The sequence below is a fragment of the Scomber japonicus genome, chromosome 13 (assembly GCF_027409825.1).
Source record: "Scomber japonicus isolate fScoJap1 chromosome 13, fScoJap1.pri, whole genome shotgun sequence".
Taxonomy (NCBI): Eukaryota; Metazoa; Chordata; class Actinopteri; order Scombriformes; family Scombridae; genus Scomber; species Scomber japonicus.
Genome location: NC_070590.1, coordinates 22329848 through 22347748, shown reverse-complemented (window position 1 = coordinate 22347748; position 17901 = coordinate 22329848). Strand labels below are relative to the sequence as shown.

General features: G+C 38.6%; 1 protein-coding gene across 1 annotated transcript in view; it reads left to right on the top strand.

Moving 5' to 3' along the window:
* pcdh1a (protocadherin 1a) overlaps positions 1-17901 on the top strand; it is an 83397-nt gene that overhangs the window by 46886 nt on the left and 18610 nt on the right. Inside the window, exon 3 of the mRNA XM_053331759.1 lies at positions 17115-17334. Within this exon, the coding sequence (XP_053187734.1) occupies positions 17115-17334 (220 nt within the window). The remainder of the gene's footprint in view (positions 1-17114; positions 17335-17901) is intronic.

Sequence of the window (17901 nt, the reverse complement as noted above, 5' to 3'; positions counted from 1 at the left end):
TCATTGATGATGGTACGACTGGTCCAAAAAAAAAGAAAAAACATATTTGAATTATAAAGGTTAGATTTGAATGCCTTTGATGCTGATCTGGGGCTTCATTTTACTTCCATGAACTGATGGTACAAAAGCAACTGCTGGATATCCACAGTTATAAATACCTGCTGATGTCAGAAGAATATGGAAATCATATAAAATAAGAAAAAAGTCTGTTGATCAGTGCTCTGGAGTTATTATTGTTGTATCTCCTGAGCCTATAAAGAGCCACAGCAGTGTCAGCTTATTGTAGATATGGCTTTCTAACATGACATTATACAAGCTTACAAAAAGCAAAGGTAATATGTAAGTGAATCTATTTTGGCAGAATGTTCTGTAACCACCCAAACAGACTTCATAGGGAATAAAGAAAGTGGGGAAGCTAGAGGGGGAGGCAGCCACTGAAGAATCATGCGATGTCAGAACCGTGTCTGTCTAAGCTTCAGGAATCCAGGAAGCTAATGCTGTTTGATGTATTAACCATGATGGAGGGGGCAGTGTCTGCGTGTTCATGTGCAGTCCTGTAAGGATTTGGGTACATTGTGTCTGTGCGTGCATGGGGGTGTATGCGTGTGTGAGTCCGCCTGCATTACTGTGAATGTGGGCGTGTATGTATGTATGTATATGTGTGTGTGTGTGTGTGTGTGTGTGTGTCTGTGTGTGTGTGTGTCTGTGTGTCTGTGCTCATTGACAAGTGGAAGAGGAAGGAGAATTGATGTTGTTTGATGTATTAATCATGCGGGATTGAGAGCCTCTGTGATGGGTGGCTTGGGCACTGATTCTATCTTCAATCAGAGGCTCATTTGGGTCCCTTTGTGTAAATGCTTAGCATTGTTTAGCGAAAAATTGAGCAGCCTGTTTATGAAACAGTTGCATTTATTTGTGCGTGTGTGAGAGAGAGTTGTTGGGGGGGTGGGCGAGGGGGTTGGAGGGGTGGGGGTGGGCGCCAAGAGTGTCTCATAGAGTTCTCATCTTGTTCATACATAAAGCAAATTAGAAGCATTGTTATCCATGAACCCACCTTTTGATATGATATTTATCAAGTGACTCTTAGAGGCCGAGCGCGAACAGGAAATGTGTTTTCAAACAGGAGCTCTGTGTATGAGTTAATCAATAATTCAGAGGAAAAAGGTATGACACTGATCTATACGCTATCATGATTTATCAGCTTCCTGTCAACCCCCATGATATATCATAGATTCCAGCTGAAGGCAGGTGAATAACTGCATCCATTAAGACTGTCCATTTTAAAACTACACAGTTAATTAGTTGTGCTTATTTTGTGCTCATTCAACCATCCATATTCAGGTGTGAGCCGGTGCTCTGAAAGTTATTAAGGTACCGCAAATTATTTTGCCATTTTCCAATTCACTTCGCCCACCTTAGCTATTGAAATCTTGTCCAAAAGGCACTCCTACTGTCTAAAATTTAATCCATGTTGCCTTTGGATTACAAATGTATTTCGTTTGACACTTTAAATCACTGCAGAGCTCTAGTTCTGTTGCCAGGCAACTCTGTTAAGGTGCACACAAAGGATCATTATAGATTTCTTGGGTGCAACTGTTAACTTGTACTTATTTAAAAGGATATTGTAGCATTCTATATCCTGATAAGGTGTCTGTTGTATTTTCCTATGCTTCCTATATCTCTATTCCTCATGTTTTCTATTCAATATGAATAAGTCCGTATTTTGCATTAAACTAAATGGACTTCCTTGCAAATTCATCCCTGCCAGTAAATTCACCAACTCAGGACTCAAGCTCTTCCGCAGCACTGAAAAAAAGAATCAAGTTGAGTGCCTCTTCTTGCGTCTATCAGACATATGTTACTAACAGGAGATGACAGCATGGCCCACAGTATTTAAATGGTTCATGGTGCCTGTACTCTGATGGCTACGATATGACGTGATGAGCCATAAATATGTCAGATATGACTCAAATGAGCTCTGAAAGGATATGGCAATCGAGTATTCATACTAGATATTCTGCTTTGGGGCTCTGTCTAAAGCCCATTGTGGAACACTCTGACGAAATTTCATCAGAAGATTAATCAAATCTGTCATCAATATCATACCATATCTATATCAACTATGTCTTGTGTATCCCCCCACAGTATTACCCAAGCTGCAGAGGGACTGTGATGAGCACAAATCTGCTCATATTATTTTTGAGATTTCAAAATGAGAATTCCCTACATTGTTAGACTCTAGGCAGTTTGCTTAGATATCTTAATATCTATTTTTTTAGTGATACACATGGCACTAATAATTGTGTAAACTTCATTGAGCATCTTTGGCGATATGCGCTGCTGTATGTGTAAATTGAAAATTAGTGAGCAGCCATTCACTCCCCTCTGACTTGAAATGACAGTATGGCTTCATGGACAGGGCATCTTTTTTTTTTTTTTTTCCTGGATGGAAGTTGTAAGTCATCTTTTGTTTGAAGCCTGCAGGAAGATCATTGCTCAGTTGCAGGCGGCTGCTGCAGAACAGCAGAGTGGTGGGATGCAAAAGGGTGAATGATTGGAGGTAGGCTCAGGGAATGAGAAATGCAGCAGGATTACATTTGCATGTCTGGCAAATGGGTGATGAAACACAGCGCAGGACTTTATACTGGAGTTTGTTTGCGTTATGATTGAGATGCAGTAGGTGGATTACAGAGCTCTCCTCACAAAAAAATACGCAAACTCCTAAAGGCCTCAACACATGGAGCCACTCACTCAAACAGAGTAATCTCTTCATCTGATGATTTTTGATATGTTGTTTTTCTGCCTCGTTTCACTGCACCGGGGCTCTTCTCAATCCCCTGGTCTGCAGAAAGATCAATATTGAGAACACATCCTGCTTCAGCAGTGGCTGGACGCTTGCAGCCAGAGATGAAAAAGGTCACTGAATCTAATTAAGCATGATTTTTAAGTTCCTTGATAAGATGGAGGAGCATGAGGGCTCCCCATCCAGTTGCATCAAAAGGATTACTTTGAGTGGAAGAATGAGATGCAGACACACTTCCGAAATCGTCCAGCTCTCGGAATCTATTGCCAATCGGGACATCTTGGATGCAGGGTAACAAATCAAGACAAGCGAGACCATAAGAGATGCTATTAATAGCAAAGGCATACATGTGAATGCACACGCACGGCGGAGCACCCAATCGCACGCTTGCATGCACAGACAATATTAGACCATGGCCAGAAAAGAAAAAAAAAAAGTTTTAAGTATGGTTGAAGGCTTTTTCAATCCTCTACCCAATCCAATTATGTTCCAGTTCAAACAAATGGAACTGTATGCATGCTTCTCAGTCATATGCTGTAGCAATAGAGATATTAACTCTGAAGATGGGAACTTTGAGAGGCAATAAGGTACCCAGCAGGGAGTGGATATTGAGGATTAATTTCTCTCATGTCTGATTCTTTACTTCCCCCCATCAGCCCATCTTCTTCTCTGTCTATCTTTCCCTTCTGGCGTTATTAACTTCTGATATGTCTTTCACAGTGGCAGTTTGGAAGATGCTTATTTTACAGTATCTTATAGGGAACGGAGGAACATGTGCAGGAAAAAAAGCTAAATGGCAATCCATAATCTGCAATGAGTGCATACTCCAAGAAGTAGCAGAACTTTAAGTAGGTACTTGAAGTAAACCTTGTTCAATTGAGCTTACCACTCCTTGCTGACATGAATACACTGACAAAGTGTATACTGGCCCACAGACAGCTATTAGGATGTGGTGACTGTGCAACATCTGCTCTGGGCTTAAAAACAGTAAATATTGATTGCTTTCACTGAACTTAAAGCCACTGTGTGCAAGCTAAAACAATACAAAATGTAAACTGCAGCTATAATCCATGTCAGACAAGATAGTGAATTGGGACCAAAGAAAGCCTTACTTTCAAGTAAAAATGTATATATTTATGTTGTACGCATCCAAACAGTCCAAATGGGTTATTTCAGTGTTCTTATCATCAGCATGGTAGGAAATTGTTCCATTGACTTTACTCCTATTCATGTCTTTCTGTTGAGGTATTGCCTTTAAATTCTTTCTGCCTTTAATTCAGTTTTGTTTAAGACCACAGCACTTGGAGATTGAATTGGAACCTTGCCCTTGGGACATTATTTAGATAAAAAATATAGCTGCAATTGACCATCTGAGGGCTGTGAACCCATAGGCCAAACACACAGATATCACAATTTGCAAAGCTGCCAAAGCGCCTGCTCAGCAACATTATAGAGCATGACCAGATGTGATCCGACAAACTTTGGGGCCAATTCCAGACATTTATGTAAAATTTGATTTCTCTCATTTTTTTTTTTTTGGCATAGAAAATGAGGGATTTACTTTGAGCTTCAATTCCAGACGCTGGCTAAAGTTAGCAGTGTTTGATCATTTGGGTTTGACCAAAAAGAATTCTACCTGCAGTACGAGTAATTGAGGCCAGATAAGAATAAATTACATATCATAGTCGTGATAAGGGCTGGTTTCTATCAAAGCCCATGAAATCAGCTGCTCTCACACTCCACACACCAGTGCAACACTTCACAGTGTATCACCAAAGGAACTTCACAGAAGAGGGGGGTGATGTTCTTGCTTAGGAAGCGCAGACTCGCGAGGTGAAAATTTACAACCTAAAATATCCTGCTGAGGTCACTCAGCATCAGTTTTTAAGTTGAAGTCCAATTTCTGGAAGAATTAAAATCACTGTCACCATGTTTTCCATGTGCGGTGATGTGAATGTACAATGACATTATATAACAGACGTAACTATTATTCTGGTTTAGTGTTTCTATGGCGTAGGTTGTTGGCAGTTTCTTTTACTTACTTGGTTATCGATGAAGGCCAGGTACTGTTGTAGTGCATTATACTGTATATGTATAGCAATGTGAAACAAGCAACCATAACAACGAAGCCAACAAAGGAAATGGAAAAATAAATGTTTGCATAGAACTCCAGGCTGTGGAGAAAAATCTGTTTGTCTATAATACATAGGTACTTTCTTCTTAGAGCCTTTTCTGCTTCTTATTTTCCCTGCACCCTGCTGGCCTGCCTCCAAGGTTCAATGTAGCCACTCTAATTCACTGCAGTTTTCTTATAAATTCTACTGTTACAAATATACTGTGTCCTTCAAAGGAGCGTTAATGTCTGGGTCTTAGACGCCAATGAAAAGGACAGAGCTCTGTAGAGTTAAACACTCACCACCTATAATTACACATACAGTAACTCAAAACAGAAACTAATTCACCTTGAACCTGAACTTGAACCCTTTGCTCCGGTGAAGCAACAATGATAACACGTGCTATATACTGTATATTTAAGCAATATCTCATGACTGGCAATGGTATATTTTGATTACACCCCAGCTAAGGGTCGCTATTAGCTGACAACCTCCTTCTCTGTCATAATATCACAAGGTAGCACTGCCAGTCTTGAGATATTGCTTTTATAAAACAGTTATCAAATATTACAATATAGAAATTGGAGACACAAGCTAATAAAATCTGTTTTATTATATAACAATTACATTACAAGAGTCATTTAGTAGTTCCCAGCTGCCTGCGGTTGCTATGCAACATTAGTAAATTGCTAATCTAGCCACAGTTTATTTATTCACATTAATTGGAACATTCCCATGTCATGTGGGGTCTTGTAAGGAGATGCATTGCTTGGTGTGGAGAGGCTCCATCGTTTCTGGTGTCTGAACTTTGGTCACCTGTAGTTCTGGAAAGAGATCCCCCCACTTGTTCGCGCACCATGGTGCTGCACAGACAGTGGTTGCTTGCAGAGTTTTGGCAACATTATAACAGTAGCCACTAAGTAATGATTAAAAAGTAGAACAGTAAAAAGACATTAAACATCATAGCTGTAGCATATGCTCATGATCTCACAGCTATCAACAAATCAAGATTGCAAGATTCCAAGATTTTAACTACCCGTTTTATAATGAACATTAAAAACACAAGGACAGTTGTATAAGTTGTATATTGCATATGGCAAAATGTTGTGACTCATCAAATAGTTATGTTTGTTTTTTTTATTATTTATAATATTTCAGCAAATGCCAGAAAGACACTTAAAACAATTTAACGCCTGATGGAGATGGGATGAACATGGTCAGATTTAACAGCCATTCAGTGTTTAAAACCCAGTGTTGATGTAATAAAACCAATGCATTAATAAAAGAAATCATGCAAGAGTCAAAAGGTCAGACATTAAAAGAAATATTTTCAGTTTGAGCAAAGTGGCCAGAAGAGTAGCCATCATCAAAGCTCCTCTTCTGTCATGTAAGGGTTAGCGTTTTTTTTCTTTTCAGTTATTTCTTTTTCCTCCTGCTTTAAATTATTTATCTGAGCATCTTTTTAACATCACTCTGAGTAAAATCTCTAAGTTCACAACACCATCTTTTCTTCCAAACAGCTTTGGCAGCTTTTCCTTTTTCTGTCTTTCAGTTCTTCTTCTGCTACATGGTGGAAGAGAATAGCTTCAGCGGTTCCTCTCCTCTCCAACTTTATTTTCCTCTGACTCTCTTTGCTTTGTTTCTCTCTATATTGTGCCCTCCGTTTCTCCTCTCTTCTTACTTTTTGTTTCTCTGCTCGGAACATTGATTCTTTCCCAGAGTGTCTAGTAGCACATCGCTTGCAAACCCCCAACTAAGTCTTGTTCAATCTGTACTATTTGGCCCTTTGAGCTCATATTAGCATATTTAGTCCCTACAGTTTAAGACAATGAGAGTGTCTCTGAGAAAAAAAAAGACCAAAAAAAGAAGACATCACCATCTAAACCCTAAACCAATCAAAAATTTTAATCCTGTGCCCTTCCCAATTAAGTTTTAGCACTGATCCTTTCCCTGGCTCCCCAAAAGCGCCCCCCCCCCCCCCCCCCCCCACTCCTAAAATCTCTCTTGCCACCAAAGAATATTTCATTTATGTTTCCCCAGTTCATCATCTTATTTCATTATGTCAGAAACTAACCAATCATCAAAATGATATTGTGTATTATTATTAATCAGCTGTCACTCAGTACACACGTATATTAACTTTGACATTACAGCCGCACAGGCTCAAAGAAGCAACTGTTGCTGATGAATCAATTACAATTCATCTTTGGCACACACGAAATGACTATTTGATCATCAATTGCTATACTTAGAATCTACATATTTAATTGTATTCTCTTCTCTGATATCTTTATCATGTGTTATTAATATTCTCACACAACCTTCTGCCTTTATTTAGCTAATTGTGGCTTGGAAACATCAGTCAAGATTCCATATTTGGACTATATTAATGTGGTTTCTATGTTCATGTACATCCGTGCCCTTATTAACTGATGCTATCAAAACAGCACAGAACATATTTAAGACATGCAGTTCCCTTAACAACTGCCATCCTCTTTGTGTGTCAGTGCAAACAATATCAAATCACTAGTAAAATTAGCAAATAATCAGGTTTGGGAAGGTTGCTTTGGAAATGTAACAGGTTACAGATTAGTAGTTAGGGTTAGGGTTAGGGTTAGGGTTATATTTTCTAACCAATATTTTCAGCTGTTAGGGTAAGTGTACCCATTAAGCACCAACATTTAAGTTCAGCTGTTTTTCATGGGTACTGACATGATTTGAAGGGAGATAATTTCTTATAACATTTATCTCTCATTTGAACATTTTTTCATTCGTATGTGTAGATTTTGGAAAATAAAATGAAGATATTTTAAGAAAAAAGTCAAAAGTCTGACACCCATTTAAGCCCATGTTGTTCCAGTTAAACTCACGTCATGATTTATTTACAAAATATTAAAAACTATATAGATTTCAAAGAATTAAAAACAGCAATATATGTATTCAGTAACATGTTAAATTAAAAAACCCTCCTGAGAAAAATCTTAAAGGTGTAACTTCAGATGTAACCTCCTTGTATTCAGCAACATTTTCATCAGTAACTTTAATTTAATTACACTTTTTTTCTCATTAACTGTAACGATTTACAGTTACATTTATATTGTAATTAAATGATATAATGCTGTTACATGTGACTAGTTACTCTCCAACACTGGAAAATGGAGAAGACTTTGTCCACATAAGAACTACATTTTTTCAAGAAGACATGTACAGAGAAAATGTCTTTTTGCACTTTGATTTTGACATTGTATGCTTTCACCGCTTTCATCAGACAACAAATACACCTAATTTCATTCAGAGCAGGTCAGTGAAGGTGGGAGGTTTATGTGTGCTAGCTGTGGCAGTGACACAGGATCATTGCTGGATGATGCCCTGCAGCTGACAGCAGTGAACCGACCAGAATCCGTTTCATACTCTCACTTGAAATGTGTTCTATAGTGAAAAGTGCTCTTGTAATGGGGGGAAAAAAGACATCCATAGCTCATTGTGGGACAGAGAGGCTGACGGAGAGCTTTTTGTCGAAGGGTGATGCATTCACACCAGCACTCCCACATCCTGTCATATGGAATGGCGTGAACAGTCAGATTTGTCATTAGATGTGGCAGCTATATTCACACTTGGTGGATCCTACTGCAGTAATACTTGGTTTTACTGTGACAACATTATGGTATTTCAAGGCCAGTGCTCCCATTGAAATGAAATTCTCTGTGTAGGAGAAAAAAAAAATACTCAAGAATAGGCGGCAGCACAGACAGTGAAGAATGTGAATTCAGTCTTGCCTATCAAGACCATTAAGGTCTATGTGATTGTTTTTTAATGCATTCACTTCTGCCTTTTTTCTCTCCATTTACAGTACAGTACGTGAACAAAGGGACTTCTGGTCTTTATCCACCCCCCTCCTCCCCTGTCTGATCACTTCATCCTCCACCCAAATCCATGCTGACTCCTCTGCACTCTTCCCCCCTCCCCGCCTCTCACTTATGTTCTTCCCTCCCCCTCTCCAGCGTGTCCCCTAGTTTTCTGGTAGCTGTGTCTCTTTGATAATCCAAGACTCTTTGAAGACTCCAATTCCACGCTGCTTGCCTTGGAGCTATTGCACCTACAAAAACAACTGTGTGTGTGGGTGTGTGTGTATGTGTGTGTGTGTGTGTGTGTGAGTGCATGCAGAGAAAAAGAGAGAGAGAAAGAGAGAGAAAGAAGAGAGCAGTAGATGGGATGAGAATGGAAGACATAATGGGAGAATGGAAAATAAAACAGTTCCATATGCATTTCCTTTTCAACTGCTTCAGTCTTTATGGTTTTACGCTTGCTGCATACACTGAGAGGTGCACTTCTTCATTGTCATATTTGTTGGTGCAGCTCATTTTTTCTGCGCCTTCAGAGGCAGCAGCTCATTGATTCCTGCATACACGCCCAAAATGCCAGAGCCAGGATGTACTCACAAACGCTGGAACTAAATGGAAATTCTAGGTATCACACTCGGGGAAACTCTCGCAGGCTATATCAAAGAGTTTACATGCACATTCTGCAACAGTTTCTCACATTCACAATAAGATAAGATGATATATACACCACAGGGTTTCATATAGACAAGTAAACCAGCTTGAACACTAACAAAAACATTAGCTAGAGTGGCTTGACCTGTTAGATCTTAACAAAAAATGTTTTTTTCTGCTGGCTGTCAGACGCTGCAGAGAGGTAATTACAGAAAATTAGTTGGCTGTACTTAAAATGCCACGGTGATCAAAATTAATCATTACTAAAACATTTTTCTTCTATCCACTTCCCCTCCACTGTTATATGACCACATCTTCCCCCCCTTACCTTTCAGCAAGTCTGCCTACTCCCTCCTTCTCCATTGTTTTAGTCTCAATCTTCAGTCCGTCTCCTTCCATCTTAGTCTCTAGCCCTCCCTTTTTGTCTCCGTCGCTCTGCCTCTCTTTGGCAGAGGAGCTTGCCATTGGGATTTAGAAGAAATTGAATTGAATTATGAAGGAATTTCGCTGCAGTACGATTGGCATCATTTCCTCCACACAATAGAACATCATTCTCATATCTCTCAGTGTGGGGGAATGAAAATAGGCCGTGCACCATTCTTTCTCTCATCCTTTTAAATTGAATTTTTCATATCACAGGGGCACTGAGACATCAGCCGTTTCCTTTAACATGGGCAGAAAACCCATTTCATAATATCTGAGAGACACAGAACTGTGATTCAATAGGAAAAGTCTGGCTTCCAGCTCCAGTACACATACAATATACCTCAGCTCAGGATTTATAAACAAGGCCACATAGGTTTCCTGCAGCTTGAAAAGTTGAGAGTTTCCCAGATGAGTATACTATAGCTGTTTCACAAGCGGTTAAAAGCACTTCATTGAAAAGTAAATGAAATCCAGCATCGTGCTCATACCCTCGTTCTTTTCTTTTCACCTGTCAGTGTTTATGTGTGTGTGTGTGTGTGTGTGTGTGTGTGTGTGTGTGTGTGAAACGTATAGACTGCATTATTCACTTTCTGAAGTCTCCCATTTCACCATGTACCTTTTTTGAGGAAACGATACCGCTGTGTAACTCTTTGCAGAAGCTGTATTTTCCACTAGCAAATACCACCCATGTTGCTATACAACAGAGCAATGACTGCTTTTGGTTATTTTTCCCATTCATACATCTTCTTCAAAGTTATGAAAGGCAGATGGTGGTTGTGCTTTGCTCCTCCGACCAAAATTCAGCCTGTTTCACTGACCTCGGTGACTCAGCTTGAACAATACCTCTGTGTAATAAAACATTTAAATGAAAACATTTGGCAACAAACCAAACCATGACAAATACATTTCTATCCAATAGACGACGAAAGCAACACAAGATTTTTATTAGAATACAGTGTTTGGTGCCTTCTCTGTTGAAAATGATTTCAGCTTTTCCAAAAAAATATAGACAGACAGATAGATAGATAGATAGATAGATAGATAGATAGATAGATAGATAGATAGATAGATAGATAGATAGATAGATAGATAGATAGATAGATAGATAGATAGACAGACAGACAGACAGACAGACAGATAGACAAACAGACAAACAGACAGATGGAAATATAAAGCAGAATTAAATTAGTGTTATAACCAATAGCATCTCATCTATCTAGCACATGATGCTATGATAACTGGATTGATTAAAAAGGATTATTTTTTATGACTAATTCATCAAAATTATGCACTATTTGACTTTGATCTTGAAATGTTTTAGCAATCAGACAGACTAGCATAAATGAAGATGCAATCGGAATGACGTAAATGGGGTATCAACAATTTTAGATTAAAAATCAGAGGTTAATGCCTTAAAGATTAGATGCTTCCTCAAGCTTTCAATCTCAGGTTAGATATTAATGAATGTATTTTCATTAATATGAATAGCAAATGGGGATACTTAGAAGATGCACCTTAGTACCATTCTAAAATAATAATAACAATAATAATATCATCTTCTGTTATATTATTAAATATTCTTTATGATTATTTTTATGTTGTGTTATGCCACAATATGTAGTCCAACCATACAATTAACCAGTCAACTGTTGCTTGCTGAGAACTGCAGTACACCAGGGAATTATTTCTACAAGGTAGTTAAAGTACAGACAATGCAGCTTGATCACCAAACGTTCACATACAGATCTGCCAAATCACAAAGGGAAATTGAAAGCATGACAGAGATTCAAACAGTAAATCTAACTCATCTGCAACTCTGCTGAAAGTCTGCTCAGAAAGTTGTGGAGTAGATGGAAAAGCTTTCCCATCTGCATAAGTACCAGCAGGCCTGTGCACTGACAATCAGTGAAGCTTGGCTGGATGACAGGGCACCTTACGGCAGAGTGGTGTCAGGTAGCTCGAGGGCATTCACACTGAGAACTCTGTTCTATGGGAAAGCATAACAGCAGTGGGTTCTGCTGTCCCATCAGGGATCACTGGTGCAAATCAGTAATGGCAATAGAGATGCTTCACAGTCACCAAAAAGCTATCCTTGTTGCTTGGGCAAAGCTATTTGTCCTAAAAATCCCTTTTTATTCCTTCATTCAAACTGTAGGCAAAACCTTTTTTTTTTCTCAAGTCCAATCTTTAGGGCAGTCCGTCCAGACTGTTATTTGATAGTGATTAGATATAACTTTTAATGATAACCCATCTGCATCAGCTGCTGTGAAAATGACATAGGCATGAGTGCATTCACAAAGTGGTGGTGCTTTTTTCCAATACTAACACAAAACAGTAAGCTGCAGGCTCAGTGAATAATGGAGATATATCCTCTCACACCATAGCAATATCCAGTCTCAGCACAGAAGTCCTCCATCAAACCAGACACCATTAGTGACAGTGAGAGGTGTTTCATACAGATATATATATATATATATATATATATATATATATATATATATATATATATATATATATATATATATATATATATATATATATATAGCTCTTGGGATGTGACGTCACTTTCATATGTCAAACTGAAAGTGATGTAAAGGACAGTTTGAAAACTACATCAGACATGATCCACCTATGAATTGAGGTTTGAATCTGATAATTGATAGATTAAATATTTATTGTGTATCATAAATCTGATATGTGCTGCCAGTCTCATTATAGCCTAAAATGCTAAATTCAGACTAGCAGGCTTCTCTTACCATAAAAATAGAGCCTCAAGCTCATGATTTAACTCACTTAGATCATCACTTATGATCTGCGTCAGACTGTTTTCACTCCACATCAGTTTATCCACGACCAGTTGTTGTTTCAAGCTAAGTTATGTCACATTGTGTTGTGGTACTGTGGTATCCCATTGTTTTAATATATGATGTGTAGTCACCAGCAGACACAACACTACAGTTGGCATGTTTGCATGTGTGAATTAATTACGACAGGGAGAGGAGGTGTAGTGCTTCTGAAGTCAAAGGGTTTTTTTTGTTTTTTTTTCTGTATTGTATCAATAATTTTTTTAAGAATAGAGTACCTTCAACCAACATAACAACTTGAAATGGTAAATGGGCTGCATTTATATACCTTTCTAGTCTTCCAACCACTCAAAGTGCTTTTACACTACATACCACCATTTACCCATTCGCACACACACACACACACACTCACACACTGGTGGCAAAACCTTCAGAAGCAATTCGGGGTTTAGTATCTTACCCAAGGACGCTTCGACATGCAGACTGGAGGAGCCGGGGATCGAACCACTGATCTTATGTTTAGTGGAGGACACGCTGTACATCTTGAGCCACAGCCATAAGAACATCTAACGCTTGTAATGGATCTTTACTTATTGCACTGTATGCCTAAATTTTGTTTTTTCAGAAAGAAAAAAATAATTTAATTTAATTTTTGTTGTGTGACTAATTGTGTGTCTAATTTGACATTTTGGCACCTAAAACAACACATCTTTAAAGGTTCCCCTTAGCTGGATAACACTTTTTAAGGTACAGTATTATAATGTATGTTGTAATGTCCAAAACAAGAAGGTGATATCAAACCTTTTTTATTAGGCCTATACACTATATTTCTTAGAAATTGCCAAAACCTTTAAAAAATATATAAAATAACACAATTTTCTTTTGTCTGTGAAGAAAATAATCTCCCATCTTTATTCTGTGAGCTACAATTTTAGTATTGAGAAGCAACGATGTGCAAACCATTCCTGTAAATGTGATTCATAACAAGTGGCTTATTTGTTCATTTAAAGTTGACTAATTCAGGTACTGAGCCATGTTTGAAAATACAAATTATGTACATGTGAGGTTGCAGATGGGAAAGTAAAGGCACAGGCTGTGACACTACGTAGGTGTACAGACTGCTCATATTTTAGTTGATTTTTTCAAGCGTATTATGTTTAAGGCAATAAAGCAACACTATATCATATAGGGGTTGGCCTAGTGTTTTTGTAGATAAGTGTTAGATCTATGACATTGAAATGCCTAAGGCTAAAAGGTTGATACAGTCATTCACATTTTCTTTTACTATTTTTTTTAACTGAACACATTAGAAGTCATTTGATTAAAGGGGAAAACTTAATTTACACTAGATAATAAAACTGTGATCACTTTTAATCTCGCACTTGACCATGATACCATACATTTTCATACCATGCATTCAGTAATGAATCAACAAAATCACTACATAGTTAATTTACTGCCAGCATCTCTTTTGATCAGTGTATCAATAGAAACATTCAGGGGCAACCGTGTGTGGCTTGAGATTTTTTTGAGGCAGTAGGTTGTAGATAATATTTCTGGCAGCCTGACAGAAAAAAATGGGGCTCCAAATGCTTCTGGAGCTCCAGGTATGATGATTGCTGTTTATTGCGCCGTTAAAATGTGTCTTGGTCCCCTCGTAAAGGCAGAATCCTGCAGAATCTTTCCATCTGCTTTGGGATTGTACTATTACACGTATAAATGAGGCCATTTTAGCCCAATCTAAATGGGGTTATGAATTCAGATGTCGTCATAAATGTCCCCTCTTTCATTCTTAGCCCTGTAGCTTCTTACTCCTACCCACAATGCCCAAACAATCCCCCTCTCCCGCCTCCAGTCTCCCAGAATCTAATCCTTCTGCTTGTCCCCTCCAGCCAAAGCGCCGTCCGTGTCTGCCTGACCAACTCACCACTCCTGCTCAGCCTCTCCTTCCCATCCTTCCGTCTTGCCGCATCCCTGCAGCCCCCAAGGCCTGGCAAAGGATTTGTGCTACGACTAAAAGGAGAATCTATTTCCCATCTCTGCAGCCTTAGCTAGTTATCATAACCAGGAAACATGCTGACTCTCTGGAGTGATGCCTTGAGGAGAAGTTTAAGCAAGAATCCATATTTGAACAACTACTGTAAATGCCGCCTCACATTTTAAATACTCGCAGAGACGTCCAACATTTTAAGGATACACAATTGAGATATGTAATTCATCTAATCCAAACACATGAGGCAAAAGTGGGTTTATTTAAATATCACAATAACATATATAGCTGTAGAATAACTGAGGATATCTGTTAAGTTTGGATTCTTATCACAGTGTGTTCTTTCTGTGATACAGTAGATAACATATTTCCAGCTGAACAGTTTTTGAGTTGGAAAATGTCACTGTGCAAAGCTGCACCAATCAAAAAGCATGTTTAATAGGAAGAATGTTCTTACCCCTTTCTTATATTTGCACTAGGCAGACAAATGACTATCAATAACAAATACAGTAGAGATAGAGTAGTGTCTTGTGCCTCCAGAATCCTTCAATTTTGTCTGACAATTTGACAATTGTTACAGGTAGCTCATAGGACTGAGATAAATATTTGGTATTTAGGTGTTATTGCACTGCTGAGAGAGAGAGAGAGAGAGAGAGAGAGAGAAAAAGTGATGCATCCCAGAACTCAATCATAATTTAGATGAAAAACTAAGAGATGTAGCTGTGCAGTGAGAAAAAAAAAACATGTCTGTTTGAAATGATGGGAGATGAGCAGGTTTCTGGAAACATTTTGAAGCCCAATAACAGTACTAAGAACACAGTGTTGATAGCACTTACCTAAGCTCTAAAAGCATTTGTCAGTGGATGCTGTGTATGTACTAAAAGGATGATGGTTCGAATGATTTCTAGCATGGATTTGTTTGCCAGAAAAGTGGTTGAATGGTAGAAAGCACAGACCCGTGGTATTGATCCGGGGTGACTCGGGCAGCAGAGGCAGGCCTGTTCTGCTGTATCAGTGCTTTCCTGACTTTTACGAGGGGTGCTCATGTGTGGGGGTGGGAGGGGAAGAGGATGATTGCATGTGCACTGTAAGGAGTCATCTTTCTGTTGTGGATCGGTGGTAAGTCGCCATTAGTAAACTGATCTTTGGGAGAGGAAATTTAATGGTCTCCTAACTGTATTTACAAGCCATTCAATTTGATAAAGGGTGTGATCCTGAATGATTTATTATATGCCATTGTGCTCCTCTTCAAGCTATCGAATTCAAGATTTCATCTATATTTTCATTCATTCATTTACTCTTTTTATTCTTTCATCAGATCTTATCAGTATATAACAGAGAAAGCAGATCTAATGGTGTAATCTAATGCTGGCAAAGTAGTGAATGTCACAAACTATTTTTCCAATGCTCAGTTTTGATCTTTTTTTTTCCTTTTTAGCCTTATTTAGATCTTCTTGGGATTCCTTTTCAGTTAAATTGTAGAAATATTGTCTATTTTTCCGCTTGGTTAAACATCAAAAGCTGTGGAAAGGGGAAATATTAAAATATGGAGATAGGAAGTAGCTCGCTGGGGCTACTGATTAGTGTTCCAATCATTGTCATCAGAATTCATCTGGCAGTGGCTGATTTATAAAATGAAACTGTTGCCTGACTAATAATCATCATGTTTTCAATCCCTGTCGAACCCTATGACAATTGTTTTCTGTATAGTATGTATTGTCTCCACAGGAAGTACTTTAACTGTATACAGAATCCATACGTCTACATGCAATAGCAATTTCGGAGTGTAATTGTGTAAATCACATAAACATTATTGGTATTTCGTACATACTGTACACCGCCTCCATCTGATAGCATAAATACACTAGTCCTCATTCTGTACCCTGTATGTATCTGCTATTTCATCATCATAGATAAGCTGTGTAGAGCTTTATCATCATGTACATTATCAACACGTCAGGATTTGCGTCATTTTTTAATCTAAAGTTCTTGAACATGCAGTACATCTGCTCATTCATTATATACTGCATACAAATATACAGAACAGTATCATAATGAATATTTAAACACACGGCCCTTATTTAGATATTTAAATTCAGATTTTAATAGCGTGTGTTTTTTTTTTTTTACTCTCATTTTATTCAATTTATGCTGCTTCTAATATGCACACTCTTATTATCGAAGCCTGTGACCTCACTCTGTTCATATATTTCTACCTTATATAATCTTCAGAATAATAAAAGTGCAAAAGACTATTTAATATTTAAGCCTGTTTAATATTTAATTCTATTTTCTGACTTTTGAAGAGTGAATTTATAAGGCCGGCAAAATTCAGACAGTTGTCTTAAATGGAGTTTTGAGCTGTAACTGCTCACACGCAACCTACTTGGTGTCTCTGTGGATGCAACAAACAACAACACAATAAAGAAAGAAAAGAAGGGAAGTTGAACAAGAAACTCATTTGCTGCCTCTCTGTTTTTTTAGCATCCCCATCGGCGAGTGACCTTCTCCACCACCAACCCTGTGCAAGACCTGCAGGATGCCTCTCAGCACAGCTACTATGACAGTGGCTTGGAGGAATCAGAGACCCCCAGCAGCAAGTCATCTTCTGGTCCTCGCATCGGACCCCTGACCCTGCCTGAGGACCACTATGAGAGAACCACTCCAGATGGCAGCATTGGAGAGACTGAACACCCTGAAAATGGTATGACAGTCCCTCTCCATTCTGTTCTGTATGAATATGTATTTAAATGTAAATAGATCTATTAGGCTTTTTGTGTGTGTGTGTGTGCGTGTGTGTGTGTGTGTGTATGTGTGTGTTGGCAATGGAGACAGTTGTGGGAGATCAGTTTGTGCTCTGTGGCCATTTTAGTGAGGAAATGTTGTGGCACCCGTGACGTTGAGTTGCTGTGTGTGTCGATGACTGTGTAAAATGTTATTGGCTCTTAAGCAGATCTGTGAGTGTGTGTGTGTGTGTGTGTGTGTGTGTGCGCGCGCATGTGTTTCTCAGCCGGTGTTAGCAGTGTCTCCATCCTCCTCATCAGCAGGTCCACTGTCAGACATCCTTAATGACCCTCCCTCACAAGTGTGCTAATTAAAAAAGCCCAACTAATGGAGCATTTGCCCTCTAAATAAATGTGAACCATGACATCTATGCAGACAACACAGTGTTTACTCTAAGCATTTCCTCTCCTCTAGTTGGAATGAAGTTAAACTGCAGCTTAGGTGTGCAGGAGCCATATTTTTTCAAGGCACAGTAATCAATCCAGAG